The following is a 17170-nucleotide window of genomic DNA, read 5'->3' as shown; positions in this document are numbered from 1 at the left end:
ATGAACCAGCGTAGCAGATGAAAGAGAGCGAGTGCAGATGTAAATGATGAGAGATGACTAAATATTGGTATGTGAGAATGAATGTGTGTGCGGAGGTGGGAGAAGGCTCCCCAAAGGAATTTTAAATCATTGTAAACACACCTCTAAATACTTGAGCTTCCTCTGGTGAAATTCAAAGCATGAGCATCTACAGTGGCCCCCTCAGTCTTAATATGCATGCTGTTTATCTCCTTCAACCGTTACTGGCAATAATGCAGAATGTAGTGAAATAATCAAACAGGATGTGTGTGTCTGGTAAACCTACACAATATCAACAAACTGCTTCTGTGTTCATTATCAACGTGCAAGTAGAGAGTAACTAAAAATACAAACAAACTGAAACACCAAACATGTTCTGTGGATTATTCCCTCTTGTTGAATGCAAACTTGTTAGAAAAACACTGACTAGGGTCTCTGATGAGTGAGCTTCGAAGAACAACTCTCATTACTGACCCACAGAGAGACAAGCAAGGGCTGGAAACTGATTAGAAAATTCACACGGAATAATGCAGCATTTAAACAAAGTGGTATAAATACACACAGCCGCAATCAAAAGAAAACACAAAACCAATTGTGCACAAACAAGCACAGATACACTCAGACCCCTAATAACCAAAAACCTTGACTGAACGCATGGAAAAACAGATCTTAGTGTTTGCCTAAGTAATAGTAATTGTCATGAGGGCAATGTCAAAATGTCAAACACACCAACAGTATGCTGAGCACGGCTGTTTCACCGGTCCTTTTTTTCCCCAGCTGTAGAAACAGATTTTTGGGTTTAATTGGATGGCGGGCACACTGAGCTAAGAGGTGAGAGGCTTAGTGCTGAGAGCTAGAAGGTCTAACTGGGATGTTAAACTTAACTCCTGGAGGGACCCTTGAATGCAGGATTCAATGCTGCCCTCTGTTCCTGATAAGTTAATTAGCTCACCGCTGGGTCAAGAGAACAGAATATATTTCATGTGGAGCATATTAACAATTACAGTGAATGATATCTTGGCATGCTGTATGTAATATAGAATTCATCTTGGCTTCAAATCTTTGGGTCCTGGCACATTGTGGAGGAAGGATTTTCCCCCACATCCTTCATACATGTCGTTTTGATTATGCAATTGATTGCACAGCATCCCTGCCTTGAAACCATGAAAACAACGGTTATGCCTTGTTTCCAGCTTTTAAGTGCGATGCTTTGCTGCTTTTTTGTTTTCCATCACAGTCAACTGAATACCTTTGACTTTTGGACTTCATGTAAGTCAAAACAAGCAATTTGAAGACATCACCTTGCCATTGTGCGGAGCACTATTTTCTGATAATTCACAGACCAAAATCAATTCATCGATTAATACAGAAAAGAAGTTGCAGAAAAAGATTTTTGCGTTCATCAAACAAACTAGCATGAGCACATCATCCACCAGGTGGGAGTATTATTCTGAACTATAACCTTGGTGGGGTGAGGAGGTGGACTGGGTAGTCGGCCTGGATTGGGGAGTTTACCCTTGATGATGCTTGGGTGTTTTTATGAACATATATGAGCATGCTAGAATACATCTCTCTTTTTACAAGATGAATGCAGAAACTGGAAAGAGAATACATTCTGCACTAAATGATTGACTGACACAGTCGTGATGCTCTGGATTGGACCTACTGCAGGCTTGAATACCAAGAACAATTATTATAGATAAGTTGATAAATAGTGGTAAAGGGCAACTCCGGGCAGCAGTAAGGTAAAATAAATAAATAAATAGAACAATATTGTATTGAGCTGCTCATGTTAGAAACAATACTGTTATTGCTCACCATGGGTTCACTACAGAGCAGCTGTGAAGCGCATTTAACATGCATCCTAATTCAACTAAAACTGTTCAGACACTGATAATAAGGTTAACTGTTCTTTCTCTTTCTCTTGATCAATCACTCTCTACAACGACTGAAAGGCATATTTTGTGCATGAATCTTTTCATTTCTGAGGTGTTTAAGATTACATATAGTGCCGTCTGTGTTTCCGTGGAGCAGAGGTGGCACCCTTTGGTTGTTTTCATACTCATAGTAAGGTAGCTCTTACCAAAATGTTGACGATAATTACATTCCCCAAGTCTTGGACAATTTAGAAGAATTTTGATCATCTGGTCTAAGTCATTGGTGAAGTCCTTGAGATATGTGGCTGTCAGCCCCTCCCTGTAGTCCACCACAATTAAAAACTTCCAGAGAATCTTAAGTAGAGTGGAAGCTGACATGAAGAAAGGTTACTGTTCCCAATTTCCCCAAAAGCATGGAGATTTTACGAATGGTCATTTTTTACTCCAGCATCCACGGTCTCATCTCAAAATTCATTTGGAGGGCCAAGCGTCCTCGCCTCAAACTGTGAACCATGCAACATGGCAGACCGGAAGGAGGACTTGCTGTCCCCGATTTCAAGATGAAATTTCGGTCACATGTGCCCGTTACCAATCTGGTTTTACCCCAATGCATCAGTTTCATTTTCAGGGGAAAATGTAGCCTCTCCTCATTGTTTCCAAGACCTATCGTATTACTTTAATCTGTCTCCTAAACGCTCCAAATCTAAACCGTCTGCCATCTACAATCTGTCATATGTACCCTTGGCCTTGTGGTCTCATTGATGTATTTGTATAAACAATTGATAACTAGAGACCCCACCCATCTTCATTTTGAGCTCAACTACACACCTGCATCTGAACCCCAGTATCGTGACGCTATCGTGGTGACAAAAAAAGACAGACTAACAGAAACATTTTGAATCGTTGCTTTTGAAATGTTTTCATGTTTTTATTGTTTTGTGGATTTTCTTCTTTTTTTTTCTTCTTTTTTTTTATTCATGTAAAGCACTTTGTGAATCATGTTCGATTCAAGGTGTTTTACTAAATACAACATATAAAGATAAACACCTGCCACAGTATTCAAAACTCTCGCTACAGCAGATGTCTCCAGGACTCCCACAGAGTCACAAGGTGAAAACATTACCAGCGTTGCGGGCTGGTCACAGAACGCTGATGAAAAAGTAATTTGCACATTATCTTTCATTCTCTCTTTGTTTCTCCATGTCTCACACTTTTTATCTGATGTCTGTAACAGGTATGTTTGCAGTGACAATGAATCTTGAGCTAATATTGCTCTTTCAGAATTCGGGATGATGGCAGCTGTAAGTTTGGATGACTTGCTACAAAGCCCTGCCTACATGTGTTAAGAGAGCTAACAACATGTAACCATCATCATATTTCAGGCTTAGCGTTACTAGTTGTGGGTGCTGATTATATTATCATTGCTGGAGCCGTCAACAGCAATCCCGAGAGACATCCCAAGTGTTTTTCACAGCATTCCCACTTGCTGGTAACCAGAAAACTCCCTTCCAGCCAGCTTTAAGTATTTTCCTATTCGCATGTTTGCTTCCCTATATAACCTTTACTCTATGTCCATCTATCATCTCCATCATCTACCAGATAGCCATGCCCTCTGCCCTGACACTGACAGCATGACATAGCGATTAAGAGTCACAGGTCACAGGAGAATAAAACACCCAGCAATGACCAGACAGCTAAAGCAGAATGTAGACAGGTGGGTAGGTGTGCACCATCAAACCTTGTGACAGTGGGCCAAAAGGTGGAGGAATCTTTCTGACACTGCACTTCTTGGATAAGATGAGGAACAAGTTTCTTCCTGTTGATAGCCAAGCCTATTGGGCCCTTCACAAACAACAGCACAACTGCTCTGAAAGACAGTATTTAATCGCAGAGTGCAACAGTATGCGCTGAATCCAGTGGCGAGCCCAGCGCAAACCGCGTCCTAGGTGTATCCGTTTGAAGCAGTAATACGCCACACAAACTGCACCTCACCCTCACCCTTTAGTGGTGAGAGATGTGGCACGAGAGACTGTGCCTCACTGCCATTACAGCAAAGAAGCCGGTGGAAATGATGTCGGCGAGGACACTCCAGTCAGCCCTGGATGCAACTGTGCTGAGCATTGAGGTGAGGAAACACTGCTGATGCAGGTGCACAGTGCCAGCAAAGCCGGGACAGGACGAAGCAGATGTTGTCGTCACGGAGGAGCAGCGTCTGCCCTTATTTAAGGGACGGACCACGCTGGGTTAAATGTGCTCATTGTCTTTTTTTTATCTGTGTACAGCGCATGCTAATTTTCAGTTTGAAGATATGCAAAAATGAGCGACTGTAGTACACAGTCCCATTAGAAGGAGAAGCCTGTGTGAAATAGTGTTGCAGGTATCACCTAGGGCAGGGGTGTCCAAACTACAGCCCGCGGGCCAAGTACGGCCCGCGGTCCATTTTTAATTGGCCCGCAGCAACTTCTAAAAATATAATGTCATATGGCCCACACTTGAAACTTGCGCTTGACTGTATTGTACTTCTTAGTTTCACCACTAGGTGGAGATACTGTGTTGAACAAGGCAGCTTCTCCACAAAATAAGAGCAATCAAAGAAACGTTTAGCCCCGGATGATGACACGTGCTACACTGGTGCCGAGCGAGAACAGAAAGTTAAATGGCAGTTAGCTCAATAAGAGTATTTTTTTCCGTGCAAACAAAACACAAGAAAAAGTCACAATAGCAGCCACGAGGTAGCTCAACTCATTGCCCGAAACCTTTCTCAGATGGTGACTTCATAAAACAGCGCCTCACTAAAGTCGCAAGTGCCCGGAATAAATTCAGGAATTCAACAACGTTAGCATGTCCAGAAACACAGTTGTGCGGCGAATCGAAGACTTATCAGCTAACCTAAACCATCAAGTGTCAGATAAAGCTCGTGCTTTTGCTTTTTACTCCATTGCATATGATGAGAGCACAGATGCCACAGACACCGCACAGCTGTTAATTTGTTTGCGGGGAGTTGACGATCATTTCTGCATTCGGAGCTGCTTGATTTTAGGAGTCTAAAAGAGCACAACAACAGGTAAGGACATGTTTGAAGCTGTGTCAGATGCAATCCGACGGGTCTCTACACGAGTCTCTACAGGAGGGCGCGAGCTCCAGCGCGAGCACTACTCCTCCAAGACCCGTTTGAGAGGAGAAACTGCAGTGCTGATATCAGATCAACCTGACCTCACAATCAGACAGCAGACTAGCAGGAAAGGGAAGCAGTACATGCGAAGCTACTAGCTGTAAATAAGATATCCTGACGTGTTTGTCAAAGTGTTATTTTCTGCTTTTTTTCATGTTGGAATAAATGTTAAATATTTAACTGCAAAGTAGCAATACGTGTTTGATACCTTCATTTATTTAGCATTAAATCATACTGGGATGTTTGCTGAAATTGATTGGATGTGGCACAGCCCTACCTAGAACATGTTCCACCAGCTGCCATGGCTTTCAATATTTTTCTTTCATTGAGAGAGACATCGAGCTGTTCTCAACTCCCTTCCATTTGAATAATGAGTCTGTTCGGCTCAGCTCAACATACGTGAGCAAACATCTCTGTTAAATCTGAACAAAAGCACATTGAGAACCAAATTTGATTGATTTTGCTCACTTTAACACACTAGGGGTGAGGCGATCGGACCTGAGTGGCCCAGCCCTTGGTATATTTTTCTGTATGTGGCCCTCAGTGAAAAAAGTTTGGACACCCCTGACCTCGGGCAATGCAGAAGCTGAGTCTCCATATGTTTTGTTTGATTTAAACTTCGAGCGAGAATGCGTGAGTGCGTGCAGTAGTATATAATTCTTTTTCATTTATATCACAACTTCTGTCCCTTATCTTCCTCCCAGACAAAAACTTTTAAAGTAGCAGAGATTCTTTTTCAACTTCCTACCTTTCCTCCTGGAGAGTGTACATTCCCCTGTCCTCATCAACCAACCAGATATCATATACCGTATTCCCCAGGTCTCTATGCAGTTAAACATTTGTAGATGGGATTATTAATACTTTTATGTGGTTTAGTTATCAAAATGAGAATTATTTTCATTAAACAAGTCTGTAATTACGTATGTGTTTGCCTGTGGTTTTCTCTCAGTGCCACAATCAATGAATCTGTCCTCAGAATTGATAAATAATGAGGAAAGCTTGCGGCTAAACAGATTTCAGAGAGCAAATCCAATGTTTCACCTTGGAGAGAATGCAAGAGACAGCTGAAGCAAAATGGATGCAGTAATGAGTCCCCTGTTGTATCTTAATATGTCGAGGTACACTGTGCTGCGCTCCTAGTTTTACCAGTGCAATTGCACTCTTACACTGGCTAAAGATAAAGTGTCTGTACTTTGATTATTATCTTGCTTTGTTAGCAGGGCATCTCAAAAGTAATAAACATACGCCAATAACACCATTTAGAAAGTACTTTCCACTCACTAATCCTGAACTGGATTATATCAATGCATATTACACAGATTTCAAATATCGTTGTGCTTATTCAACCACAATTGTCTCTACCAAATTAGGCTCATAACACAATTTAGATACGAAAATGTATTTCCTGTGTTTTGATATTGCATACTTGTTAATAACTGGCTGCTTAATTAATCATTAAAGGTCTATTTCAAATATGGCCATATTTCTTGAGCACATGGTACGACTGCAGCTATATGTAAATGATGGGAGCACATACTGTTTCAGTTCTGAATTATTTTTGTAATATTTATTGGCATTTCAAACTATATTTGTCGCTACAACAGGATAGATTGAAATGGTCATAACTCAGTGGTCATGAGTCTTACTAACTTGAAAGCCCTAAAAACCCTCATCATTAATCCACATGATCATCAACTGTAAATATTTTGGTGCAGATCTCAAATCCAAATGCAGCTTCTAAACAGCTAAAATAACATGTTTTGAGGATTTTGCAGTCTTGGGGGGGGGGGGGGGGGGACGCGCTATCTGAATGCTTTCTAGATGAATATGCACTTAAATCAAGGACTGTAGTTTGCCATCATTTCTCAAAACTCCAAAAATCCTTGTACTCTCTTCTTCTTTCAAAATATCAAAACAAGTGATACATTGCTGATTTCAAGCTGAGGGGATTATACATAAAGCTTGTCGTTCTTGTACCTCCCAGTTATAAAACAAAGAAGGATACATCAGCCAAAGGAAAAGGAAATGAGTTGGCTTCAGTGTTTGTAGATTGCTTTTGGCGAAAAAAATAAATAGAAAATAGAAGAGAACATCCTCTGGAAATTTTCTGTCAGAACTGGATGGAAAAAAACACGATTGAATTTCAAGTGACTGTAGCCTGCAGCTCTGGCAATGGACAGGCGTAGTCCCTGTGTCCCATCACACCTATTGTATAACTTGCTTCTCAGCACTGCAGTAACCATTGTAGCTGTTTTATGATAAGATCTGCATTGATTATTGATAGCGTGACGGCAATAAAGCCATGACGCCAATTATATAGCAGGCTATAGCTCCCCTGATGGGTGCTGGGCTGTTCAATAGCTGGGAAAATGTGGGGTAATACACCAAAAGTATGTAACAATTGTTGTAGTTCACAAGAAAGATGAAACCAAAAGCACCCAATTCATTCAGGACAGTTCACTGGTGGAATGCCAGTGCGGAAAGATCAACACATGCTCGTTAGCCTCTACACTGTTATTTATCACAAAAGAACCTTCATTTCCCCATCTCCAGAATGCACAGTTACACCATACTTCCACTCATATGATAAACCACAAAGAGTTGAGTTCAAATCAAACCTGTGAATACCTGAAGAGATGGAGGCCAAGCGGAACGCGTCAGGGTGTCGGTTTGGTGCTACAGGTTCATACGGGGATGAGTCGTCCATGTCTCCACCTGAAACAAAAGTAAAGATTAATTATCAATCAGAGCATTTGAGCATTTCCAAAGAACAGAAAATGGAGTGCATTCTAGCCAGTGTCGCCTTTCGAAGGTCATGCCCCATCAAATGAATTACTGTGTCCAACCACCCACCTGCGAGCCAAGCCTTTGGCGCCAAACTTTGCATTTCATTCATCTATTCATACATCGCACATTTAGCAATGTGTGAGAATTCATCCTCCACTCTAAGCATCCCCCCCCCCCCCCACTGAAAGAACACACTCAAACAGAATTCAATACATGTTCCAAATGGAAACACTGTATTAAATGAGATTTTTATGATGTAATTTCCATGTATTGGACTGGCTGACCAACTGACTCCCGCTATGAGCGTTTCGTTGTTTTTTTCATATGGAAAACAGAATGTTCATCATGATCATTTCCTTTTGGACAGAGTTTTTGTTCTTGCTGTGGTTGGATTTGGGGCGTTAAAGCACAAGCAATGCATCTTCCCTGCTAACAATGCTGCCAGAGCTGTTTGTAAAACAAAAAAGGAGAAAAAATTAAAATCAAATTAGCACTCAACTGACTGACTCTCTCCCATGTGCCTGCTTCTCTGTGGGCCCTAATCCTGCATTTAAAATTCATAGCCATTCGGTGTGATTGAGACAAACCCTCCAGTGTGTAATAGCTTTGCATTCCGATCCCAACAGAAACACAGCGAGGGTGTTGTGAGGAAGGTTTGGAGGCCCGCTGCTACAAATGAGAAAATCTGAAACCTGTCGGTAGAAGACTGCGCTTCTCAGTAGATCAATAGATATAGTACATTTTGTTTATCGACATCTTTCTTGGATGCTTACTAAACGGATGAAGCAAGAAAATGTTGTCTTGTGTGTGTGTGTGTGTGTGTGTGTGTGTGTGTGTGTGTGTGTGTGTGTGTGTGTGTGTCTGTGTGTGTGTGTCTGTGTGTGTATTTGGCAGTGTATACAGTTCAGTGTTGTCCATGTATCCGGTGAACATATTTAATCATCAAATATTCTGTAATATGTAAAATGGTGATACCTCAGTAAAAGATGAAATTTGTCCATTAAAACTGATCGAAAGCACAGGAAGATATGTACACACTGGCACACGGTAAAAAGGAATGACTAAAGTGAATAATTAAGGGAAAAGGGAATGACTAAATCATCATTCTATCATAATTTGTCCCCAGAGCAAACCAACCACAGACTTGTGTACAAGACTTATTTCTTTAAAATTTGATCTACATCTCTCCTTTCAATCAATATTGACAATCATAACAAGATGAAACGGCTCAGCTGGCCATTCTTTGAGCACATAGCTATTGACATCTGGCACAGTTGAGAATTGTATGTGTGTTTGAAAAAGAAAACCAGAGCAGACCAGAGAAAAATGGAGACAGGACAATGACGGGGGGGGGGGGGGAGAAAGGAGAAACACATAAAGGGTGACAGAGAGGCTTAGAGAAAATGACCTAAATCCTCCAAGTTTTGAGTGTACTACTTGTGCCTTCCTTGTTTGTGTATTGAAAGATGAATTCATTTTAAAGTGTATCTCAGTCTTTTTTATTCTTTATTTTTTCAGTTGCCTTTGCATCGCCCACATCTACGTTCATGTGACATTTCTGTTTCCAGACTGAGGGAATGGAGATGCTTCCGGACTTGACATCCCTCGGAGATTCTAATTGCAACAATTACCTACAAAAGATATACAGTGCTTTAGAAGCCTTTCACGGGTTCAAGACTACCACTTACTCGGCAAATGACCACCTTAACCCCTCTTCCATGTCTATTTCAGCAAAAGATGCAGTCATTGTATATATTTAAAAGAAGAGGCAAATATTCCTCAGAAAAATGTAATGCTTCTTCCGTTACACTAAGAACAGTTCGTACTGTACAGAGCAACATGGAATAAAGGATGTCCTGTCTTCAAAACAAATGAGGTTTGCTTAGCATTTTGATCAGGCAGCTCCTTCCAGTGTTGGGAAGCTTCACTGCACCATCAGCCTCAGGATCAAACAGTGTTAAGGCTCATTCAATTTCAACTGTACAGCGGTGATCCTATAAAACATTAACGTCAAACCACAACAGTAGCTGTAGTTAATGAATATTAAAAGCTTATTTACATGAATGTTACAAGCCGTGCAGAATCATAAAACTGCAAAACACACTGTAATCACACACACCCTTAGGATGTGAAAAACCCCACAGCAGGAGGCCTTGTTGTACTTTCAGAAAGATAGTGCTCTTTGACAGTAATCCTGGACCCAATTATGCATTCATAATGGAGAATTCTTCCCAGCTGTTTGGTGATCGGATGTTTTTAGCCCCAGGGCAACAACTTATCGCTGTAATTAAGCCTCCGTTTGACTTCATTTGCTCTGACAGTATGGAGCATGACCGGCACATCTCAAACAGACATGCAGACCTTTCCCTAGTCACAGTAATAGAGGAATACTGCTTGGATTCACAGTCCTCTCCTTTGACATCAGGGGTTTTATGAAGCCGCCGGGCGCCATCACTCATCCTTTTCATATGCATTATCAATGAAGCTAAACTCTCGGGGTGATGGAAACCGTCCTATGGATTCTTTAGCAACTTTCTTGGCAAACCGTTTATGGCTGGAAGCCAATTCAATTTTAATGACCATCATTCACCTTGTTTTGTTTTTTAAAGGTGCCCTATACTGATTTTGTTCCTGTTTAATATTGATTTCATGTTGTTACCTTTTTTGCTGCAGGAAATGTTGGGAAAATATTACTTCTTATTTAAATAATAACAATATATTGCAACAGTTTTGTTCTGATATTAATCACGTACAGAGAAAGCTTAGCACTGCCTGAGCAGTCTGGAGCACAGCCGGAGGTCCTCTGCAGAGCCCTGCTGGTTGTTGCACAAACTCGGCTGGCAACACAAGGTGACCGAGCCTTTGCTGTCATAAGTCTGCAGATGAGCTGTCGGTGGAGATCAAGCGAGCCAGAACACTTTCCTTTTTAAATAACTTCTCAAAGCACACTTGTATTCCACAGAAATGTAGCAGAGAGAACACTGGAATATGGGAATTCACAATTGTATATTACATTAAAAGATAAACACATTCATTTTTCCTCTGGACTTCCTCCCATAATGTGCTTGTTTGAAAAAAGACAAGATAAAGTAAAGTGATACTACAAATGCATCTTTCTTCAAATTGCATCTTTCTTCAAACGGCTCAGCGTTTGAAGTGATATTGACATTTTAAACTCAATTCCAAACCATACAAAGAGCATATTGGATTAGCTCAGCATAATATTTCAAGTCACAATTCCCATCCAGCGAGGCGTGGTGGGCAAACAGAGCTGAGAAAATGAGTGCTGTAATTTTTATTCATGCCTTTGGCTATGTGAATGTAATGTTAATATTAATAGTTACACATGCGCTTACCTAAATCAGCATTACCTGGTGCCAGTACTAATGTTAAATATAGTGTAAATCCTGCAAAACTTATGGCAAAGGAGCATATTGGGGAGAACATTAAAAACAGGCAGCAGAGGTGCAGCCCAATATATCAGCCTCTGATCACCATCTTACATTTTATATCAATAGGAGTGAAAAGAAAATTCCATCATTTTGGATTTTGTAAATGTACAAGATCAACAGTCAATATTATTAATTAAGCACCTCAGTATTAAATGTAAACATGATTCGTGCTACTGTGTTGGTAACTGAAGGATAACAACCCAAATGATTCATCTAAATATTCAAAAATGTGTTTGGCTAGGTGTGCTTTGAAAAACGTGGCTGACGTATTGCAAAAAGCAGCTTCAATTAGCGATGCAGGGTGTGAAAACCAGAGAGAGAGGGAGAGGAAGAGAGCAAGAGAAATAGAAGTAACCATGCTGTGATGACAGCCGCCGGGCCTGGTAGTTGACTTCTGCAGCGCATATTCACTCAGCACCGCTGTGAACCTTCCAGACAGGAGTGAGTCTTAATGCCCACATGATGACAGCATTCACTGAGCAGAATGGGCCGTCACTCACTCTCCCTTCCGATGGAGAGCCTGAGAACTCACTCCACTATAAAAGGCTAATCTAAACCCCACTACCTGCTCCGCATTTCTCACCCTATACAGCCTCATAGTGAATGGGAGTCATCTCGGGCACTTCACCTCACAGGGTAGAAAATCATTAGACAGATTTACGAGGACAAACTGCCTTTTTTGTTTTCATATTTGACTGATCCTTTTCACATTTTGGGATGAAAGATAACTGGGGGAGAAGGAGGGATGAAAAGGGCTGCGAGGAGGGGAAAGCTCTGAAAGACTTTATCGATCACATCCAGAACCTATCGACAGGTCCCTTCCTCTGATGATGAAGTAGCCACCGAGCGAGTGCCTGCTGGGTCTCCAGCGATGGGAGGGAGAAAGCAGAGAGGACGTATTCAGCATGCAGGAGCCTGCTTCCCCTATCCCCTGACATGTGGGGCAGGCTGGAAAAATGTTCTGCTTATGACAGTGGATGGCTAAGGTAATGGCCGGTGACTGCTACCATTGCTCATCGTAATGATGGTTTCACCCAGAAATACTGTGTACCTTTGTAGCTCGCCCTCCTCTATGTTTTCCCCCGTGACGCTCTCTTTCTTCCTCTCGCTCACTCATATGGTTTTCTGTCTCTCTCTCTTGAATTTCTTCCCCCTCTCATCATTTATCTACCCTCCTCTCCTCACCTCCTGTACTCTCTCCCACACTCTCTCCATTTCTCTTCCTCCCTGCCTAAATCTATCACGATGTGCGCATCATTCCTACACTGTCCATTTCATGTAACTTCCCACGGCAGTAGGGGTCAACGTGTGGTGTTAGCATGATGGGGTGACATATTCAGAGGGTGACCTTTGCAACGCTGGCATTCATGAAAATGTAGAAAATAAATGAAGCCGCAAAATTGTCTGGTATTCTCGTCATTGAATGCAAAGATACAGTCTTCTCTCTCTCTCTCGCTCTCTCTCTCTCACAATGAGCTGGAACATATTGGTGTGGAGCAGTGGTGGAGCTTTCCTTTCTCTCTCGCTCTCTGCAGTGAACGTTGGCTCAGCTAATTAAACTGCTCTGAAAGGTCCCCACAAAAGATCTTAGATTCCTACTTTGAGACCTAAGCTGTGGTTTCATAGCTGAGTCCATGAAATAATGTATGTTAGAGGTGTGGAACGTATCGTTTAAATGACTTATTCTCCTGCAATACTGCAAGGCTATGGCCACATGAGACCCAGGGCACAATTGAAAGAGAACCGCAAACGCCTATACAATATTGCTGTGTGTAGCAGCCAATGTTTCTTTCTTAATTACTTATTTTATAGATTCAAACTGCTAGACCTCATTGCCTCACACCAACTGAGTCCCATTTCGTGCAGAAACACCCCCCATTATCCATCAAGGACGGCTGCATTGACGCATTGGAGTCAGCTGCCATTTTCAATTAGAAAACACAATTAACAGGTCATCATTAGCACCGTTACTGATGGCTCAAAGACAGCGCGAGATGGCATTATAACACCGTTTAGCCGAGGGTTTTTAAGCCAATCAGGGTAGTACAGTACAGCCTAAAGGCAGGCAATAACGATAAGTACAGCGATCTAGAGGAAATCTAACCCCACATCATAGCTGTGGAGTCACACCAGTGTATAATGTGTTTCGATGCAACGCTCGATGACGGTATTGAGTCACGTTGTGGTCATACTCTGTACTGTAAAGGGTTTTTCTCAGCAGCAATGCATTGTTTCACCACCCGAAGTGTCATCGTTGAAACACCTTTCTGAGATTCAGGTCCTCTCGCTGGAATTGTGTGACTGGAGACACTCATGCTGCTCCTAAGCGTCCGGACCTCGTTTACTATAACTAATGATATTTACAGTTACAGCTCATGGACACGGGACACACTGCAGCTTGAGGACTTTTCCACCAGGGTATTTTATGGTTTGACTTGGCTTCAGAAAGATTTCCTCTCAGTCTCGTGGTAGACGTTTCAGTTTGCTTTCAAATTTAAAGGAATCAATCACACTGCAGGAGGAATGAACTCTCACAAGAAAGGAGAAGTGAAAACAGCAAAATCTTAAATCTACTTCCTCTGACGAAAAAAAGAACATAAATGCCCTTGTTCATAGGTGCACATTTTAACTGTTTACTAGATTAACTTGGTTTTAGAAGTAAAGAATATTAATATACGCACTAAATAAGGTAACCTTGCCTGAGGCAGTATCTGTGTATCTGTGTGCCGTTTGCGTAGGGTTGATCTGGGAGGAGCAGGGCATTGTTTTAAATCCCAGTCCATCGCTGGTCAACATCATCTTTTTATTCACAAACACAATGTTTTAGCCCTCAAGCTTGCAGGCCAACTTCCTGCCCCTGGTCAACATGTGTCATAAGAAGCAGCCCATAGGTGAGGCCTGAGGTTGCCATATGTGCCAATTGGCTAAATATGTTTGTCTATAAAGCACCATACATTGCTTTTCATAAAGAGTTAATCACATTCATTAAGTTCCACAGGTCTTTAACAATCTCTGCCCTCGTCTGTTTGTAATTTAGTCATCTTTGTCCTTTCACCTTTTTTAAACCTGTTCCTCGCTTTTCTTATCTTTCTCTCTCACATACTCTTCATCTCTCCCACATTAACATGAGAAAAATAAGACATTCAAAGCTACATTACACACGATCTCACCCGACAACTGCATCAAAACCTTCCTGATTTGTCCACAAATTACTTTTAAAGTGGCTTAGCGGCATTTCGAGAGGGTGTGTTGGGATTCGGCCCTTCGTGTTTGTTTCCAGAGATGGATGTTGTACATAGATTGTTTCCAGTTAACAAAAGCCTGCTTGACTGCACAATGGATCGTGATTAGATTACAGCTGCACTATAAGAGCTTTTAGTTTGTGTTAAAGCGGGTTTTTATCTCCGAGGGCGACAGGGCCAAAAACGGGACGGAGCTGAGAGGCATTTGTTCATTTAGAAACACAAGCTCTGTGAAGGGCATGCTGCAGGCACAGGAGGTCTCTATCCCTGACGGCAAGACAACTTGCATGATGCATCCAAACATAAATACTTTGACCGATGTGGCTTGTTTGTTTGGGAAGAGGAGAAAGAGAGTGAGAAAGAGACAGAGGGAGCGCAGAGAGATCATTACAAAGGGGAAAGAGTTTGAAACAAACAGAAACACAGGGAGGGAGACAGAAGGCCTGGGGAGCATGCATGTCATTACATTTCCCTTGAACTCATGTCAGGGAACCTCTGCTGCCATCAGTCTGATGAAGTGTAGCTGGTGCTATGAGCAGTCAGCCTGGTGAATCACTTCACGGATCACAACACAAAAGACCAGAATGCTCAGAGCTCTGAGACTTTGCAACACTACCACCATTACCCCACATGTCAAAACAGCTGAGCATATTATGTCCTCAGTGTTTACATGGCATGCCACTTGATGTAAGTCACAGAAACGTCGGCCACATGTACAAGCATGGAGAAATGTCGCTTTTAGGTCAGGACCCACCCCCCCCCCCCCTCGTTGGCACTGAATCGCTTTCAGCTCAGATGCTGTCAGACTTGCCGCCATATGAAACACTACGTGCTTTTTCCCGTTAAGGATGGGACGAGAGTCACGTCAGCTCAGGAGGCTGCTTCATGCTCTCTAAATATATTGCAATGTGAAAACCAGAGGGTTACAATGTTACAACAAGAGTGCTATTTTACGTCCTGCATAAGTGGACACATAAGGGCCACTGAGCTATACGATTGTAACCTAATTACATGGTAATATGGAACACTTTAGGTGAAAACCAATAAGTCTACCATAACAGGTCCTACCTAATGTAATCCCATTATAGCTCCATTACCTTTGAGAGGGTGAGGAAAGTAGGAAAGCATATATTTTTCATCATGGGCTTCTGGGTATCACTATAAGAGGGCATCAGGGAATAGGGCGTAAACAATGGGTGTGGTGTACATCCTTCTTGTCTTTACCCGGAAAGTACACTGTCACTTGAGATCGGAATATTAATTTAAAATAAATGCTATAATCGTAAAGAATGCACTAAGTGTCATGCATTAATATCAATAGAGGTGTGTTGAACATCCACAGCTAGACTACTGCAGCAATGCATGTGCATCCTCTGGTACGCATGTATTATAAATTAGTAATAAATTAAATGAACATGGTCAAAGAGGGAATACAGAAGGAAACAAATAGCTGACTGGTGAACAAATGAAAGGACCAAGTGTTAATTTCAAGTGAATACGTTTGTAGTTGTATAACTGCAAGACTTAAACAGGTGTCATTATATTACAGGCCCTGAAATTGCCACACAGTTAAACATGATGCGATGTGAATTTTGTGAGACAGTGAATCGTAAAACCATCTGCCTCCTACCTTCAGTGAGTCCCATGTGGATGGTCCAGTAGTTCTGCAGACACTGCAGCTCCTTCTTCATGCCCCTCTTGCAGCGGCAGTCATACAGAGGACTAACCAGCAGCACTTCCAAGGCCGCCTGGCACTCCCTGTTGTTGTCCAGCATGGCTTCCTTCTCCTTGCCCACAAGACACTGGCGCATCACCCGGTACCGAGAGCTGCAGTAAGGGTTCTGGTTGCACATGTCACTGGCCTGGATGCAGTCCACCCATTCTGACTGAGCTCCGGGCCCAGACCCTGTACCTGGAGATCCTGGAGCATCATTGGCCATGGAGACGGACAAAGCTGAGGGACCATCCCAGGAACTTGCTGCCTTATCTAGGTAGAGAGGTGGGGGGGGGGGAGGGGGGGACAAGAGACAACTGGGCTCAGAAATTGCAATTGAATGCGTGAGAGATTTTGTGTTGGCATATGTGTGTGCAAGTGCAAGCACATATCAGAAACCTGCTTTAATTGTTGTTTCAGATGTGGGACATAAACAGGTTTGATGGCCTATGACATGCCCAAACATGGCATGGTATCTTTTAGCAAAACAGTTTACATTCTTCATGGTTCACATTAGTCTTTATGGGGTTTGGTTATGTCTCATTTAATTAATATTCAGGTATTTTAGCTGTGTTTATCTGTCCTTAATTTAGTGCATCTAAAGCCTCCAAAACAAGTTAGGCTGCAGCTTTCAGTTTCCCATTCAACGTAATTAAAGGAAGACTTGATCATTGAAGTGTATCTAATTGTCTCACCTAAACAAATTTGAACTCCACTTGATTCACATTTAGGTAGCCAGAAAAGTACAGCTTGCGATGAGTAAACAGTGATCCACAGAGCAGAAACTCAGGTGCTGCCGTTTGACAGGATTCAAGATTCAGACGCGCCTTCAGACCAAAGTAGACACAGTTCTGGTGAAATGACAAGAGAGACCCCTTGTGGTGATGTTGAGCATTGAGCTCAGAGGG

The 17170-nt window shown here is 42.1% G+C and overlaps 1 protein-coding gene across 1 annotated transcript in view; it reads right to left on the bottom strand.

Annotated features, from left to right (window-relative positions):
• The window catches only part of LOC306778698 (GDNF family receptor alpha-2-like), a 42255-nt gene that overhangs the window by 23857 nt on the left and 1228 nt on the right, over positions 1-17170 (bottom strand). The window contains exons 2-3 of the mRNA XM_079270340.1: positions 16179-16535; positions 7696-7782 (exon numbers count right to left, since the gene is read on the bottom strand). Of these exons, the coding sequence (XP_079126466.1) occupies positions 7696-7782; positions 16179-16535 (444 nt within the window). The remainder of the gene's footprint in view (positions 1-7695; positions 7783-16178; positions 16536-17170) is intronic.

This window comes from Melanostigma gelatinosum (assembly GCF_949748355.1).
Source record: "Melanostigma gelatinosum genome assembly, chromosome: 6".
Classification (NCBI taxonomy): Eukaryota; Metazoa; Chordata; class Actinopteri; order Perciformes; family Zoarcidae; genus Melanostigma; species Melanostigma gelatinosum.
This window is presented reverse-complemented; position numbering and strand designations above follow the sequence as displayed.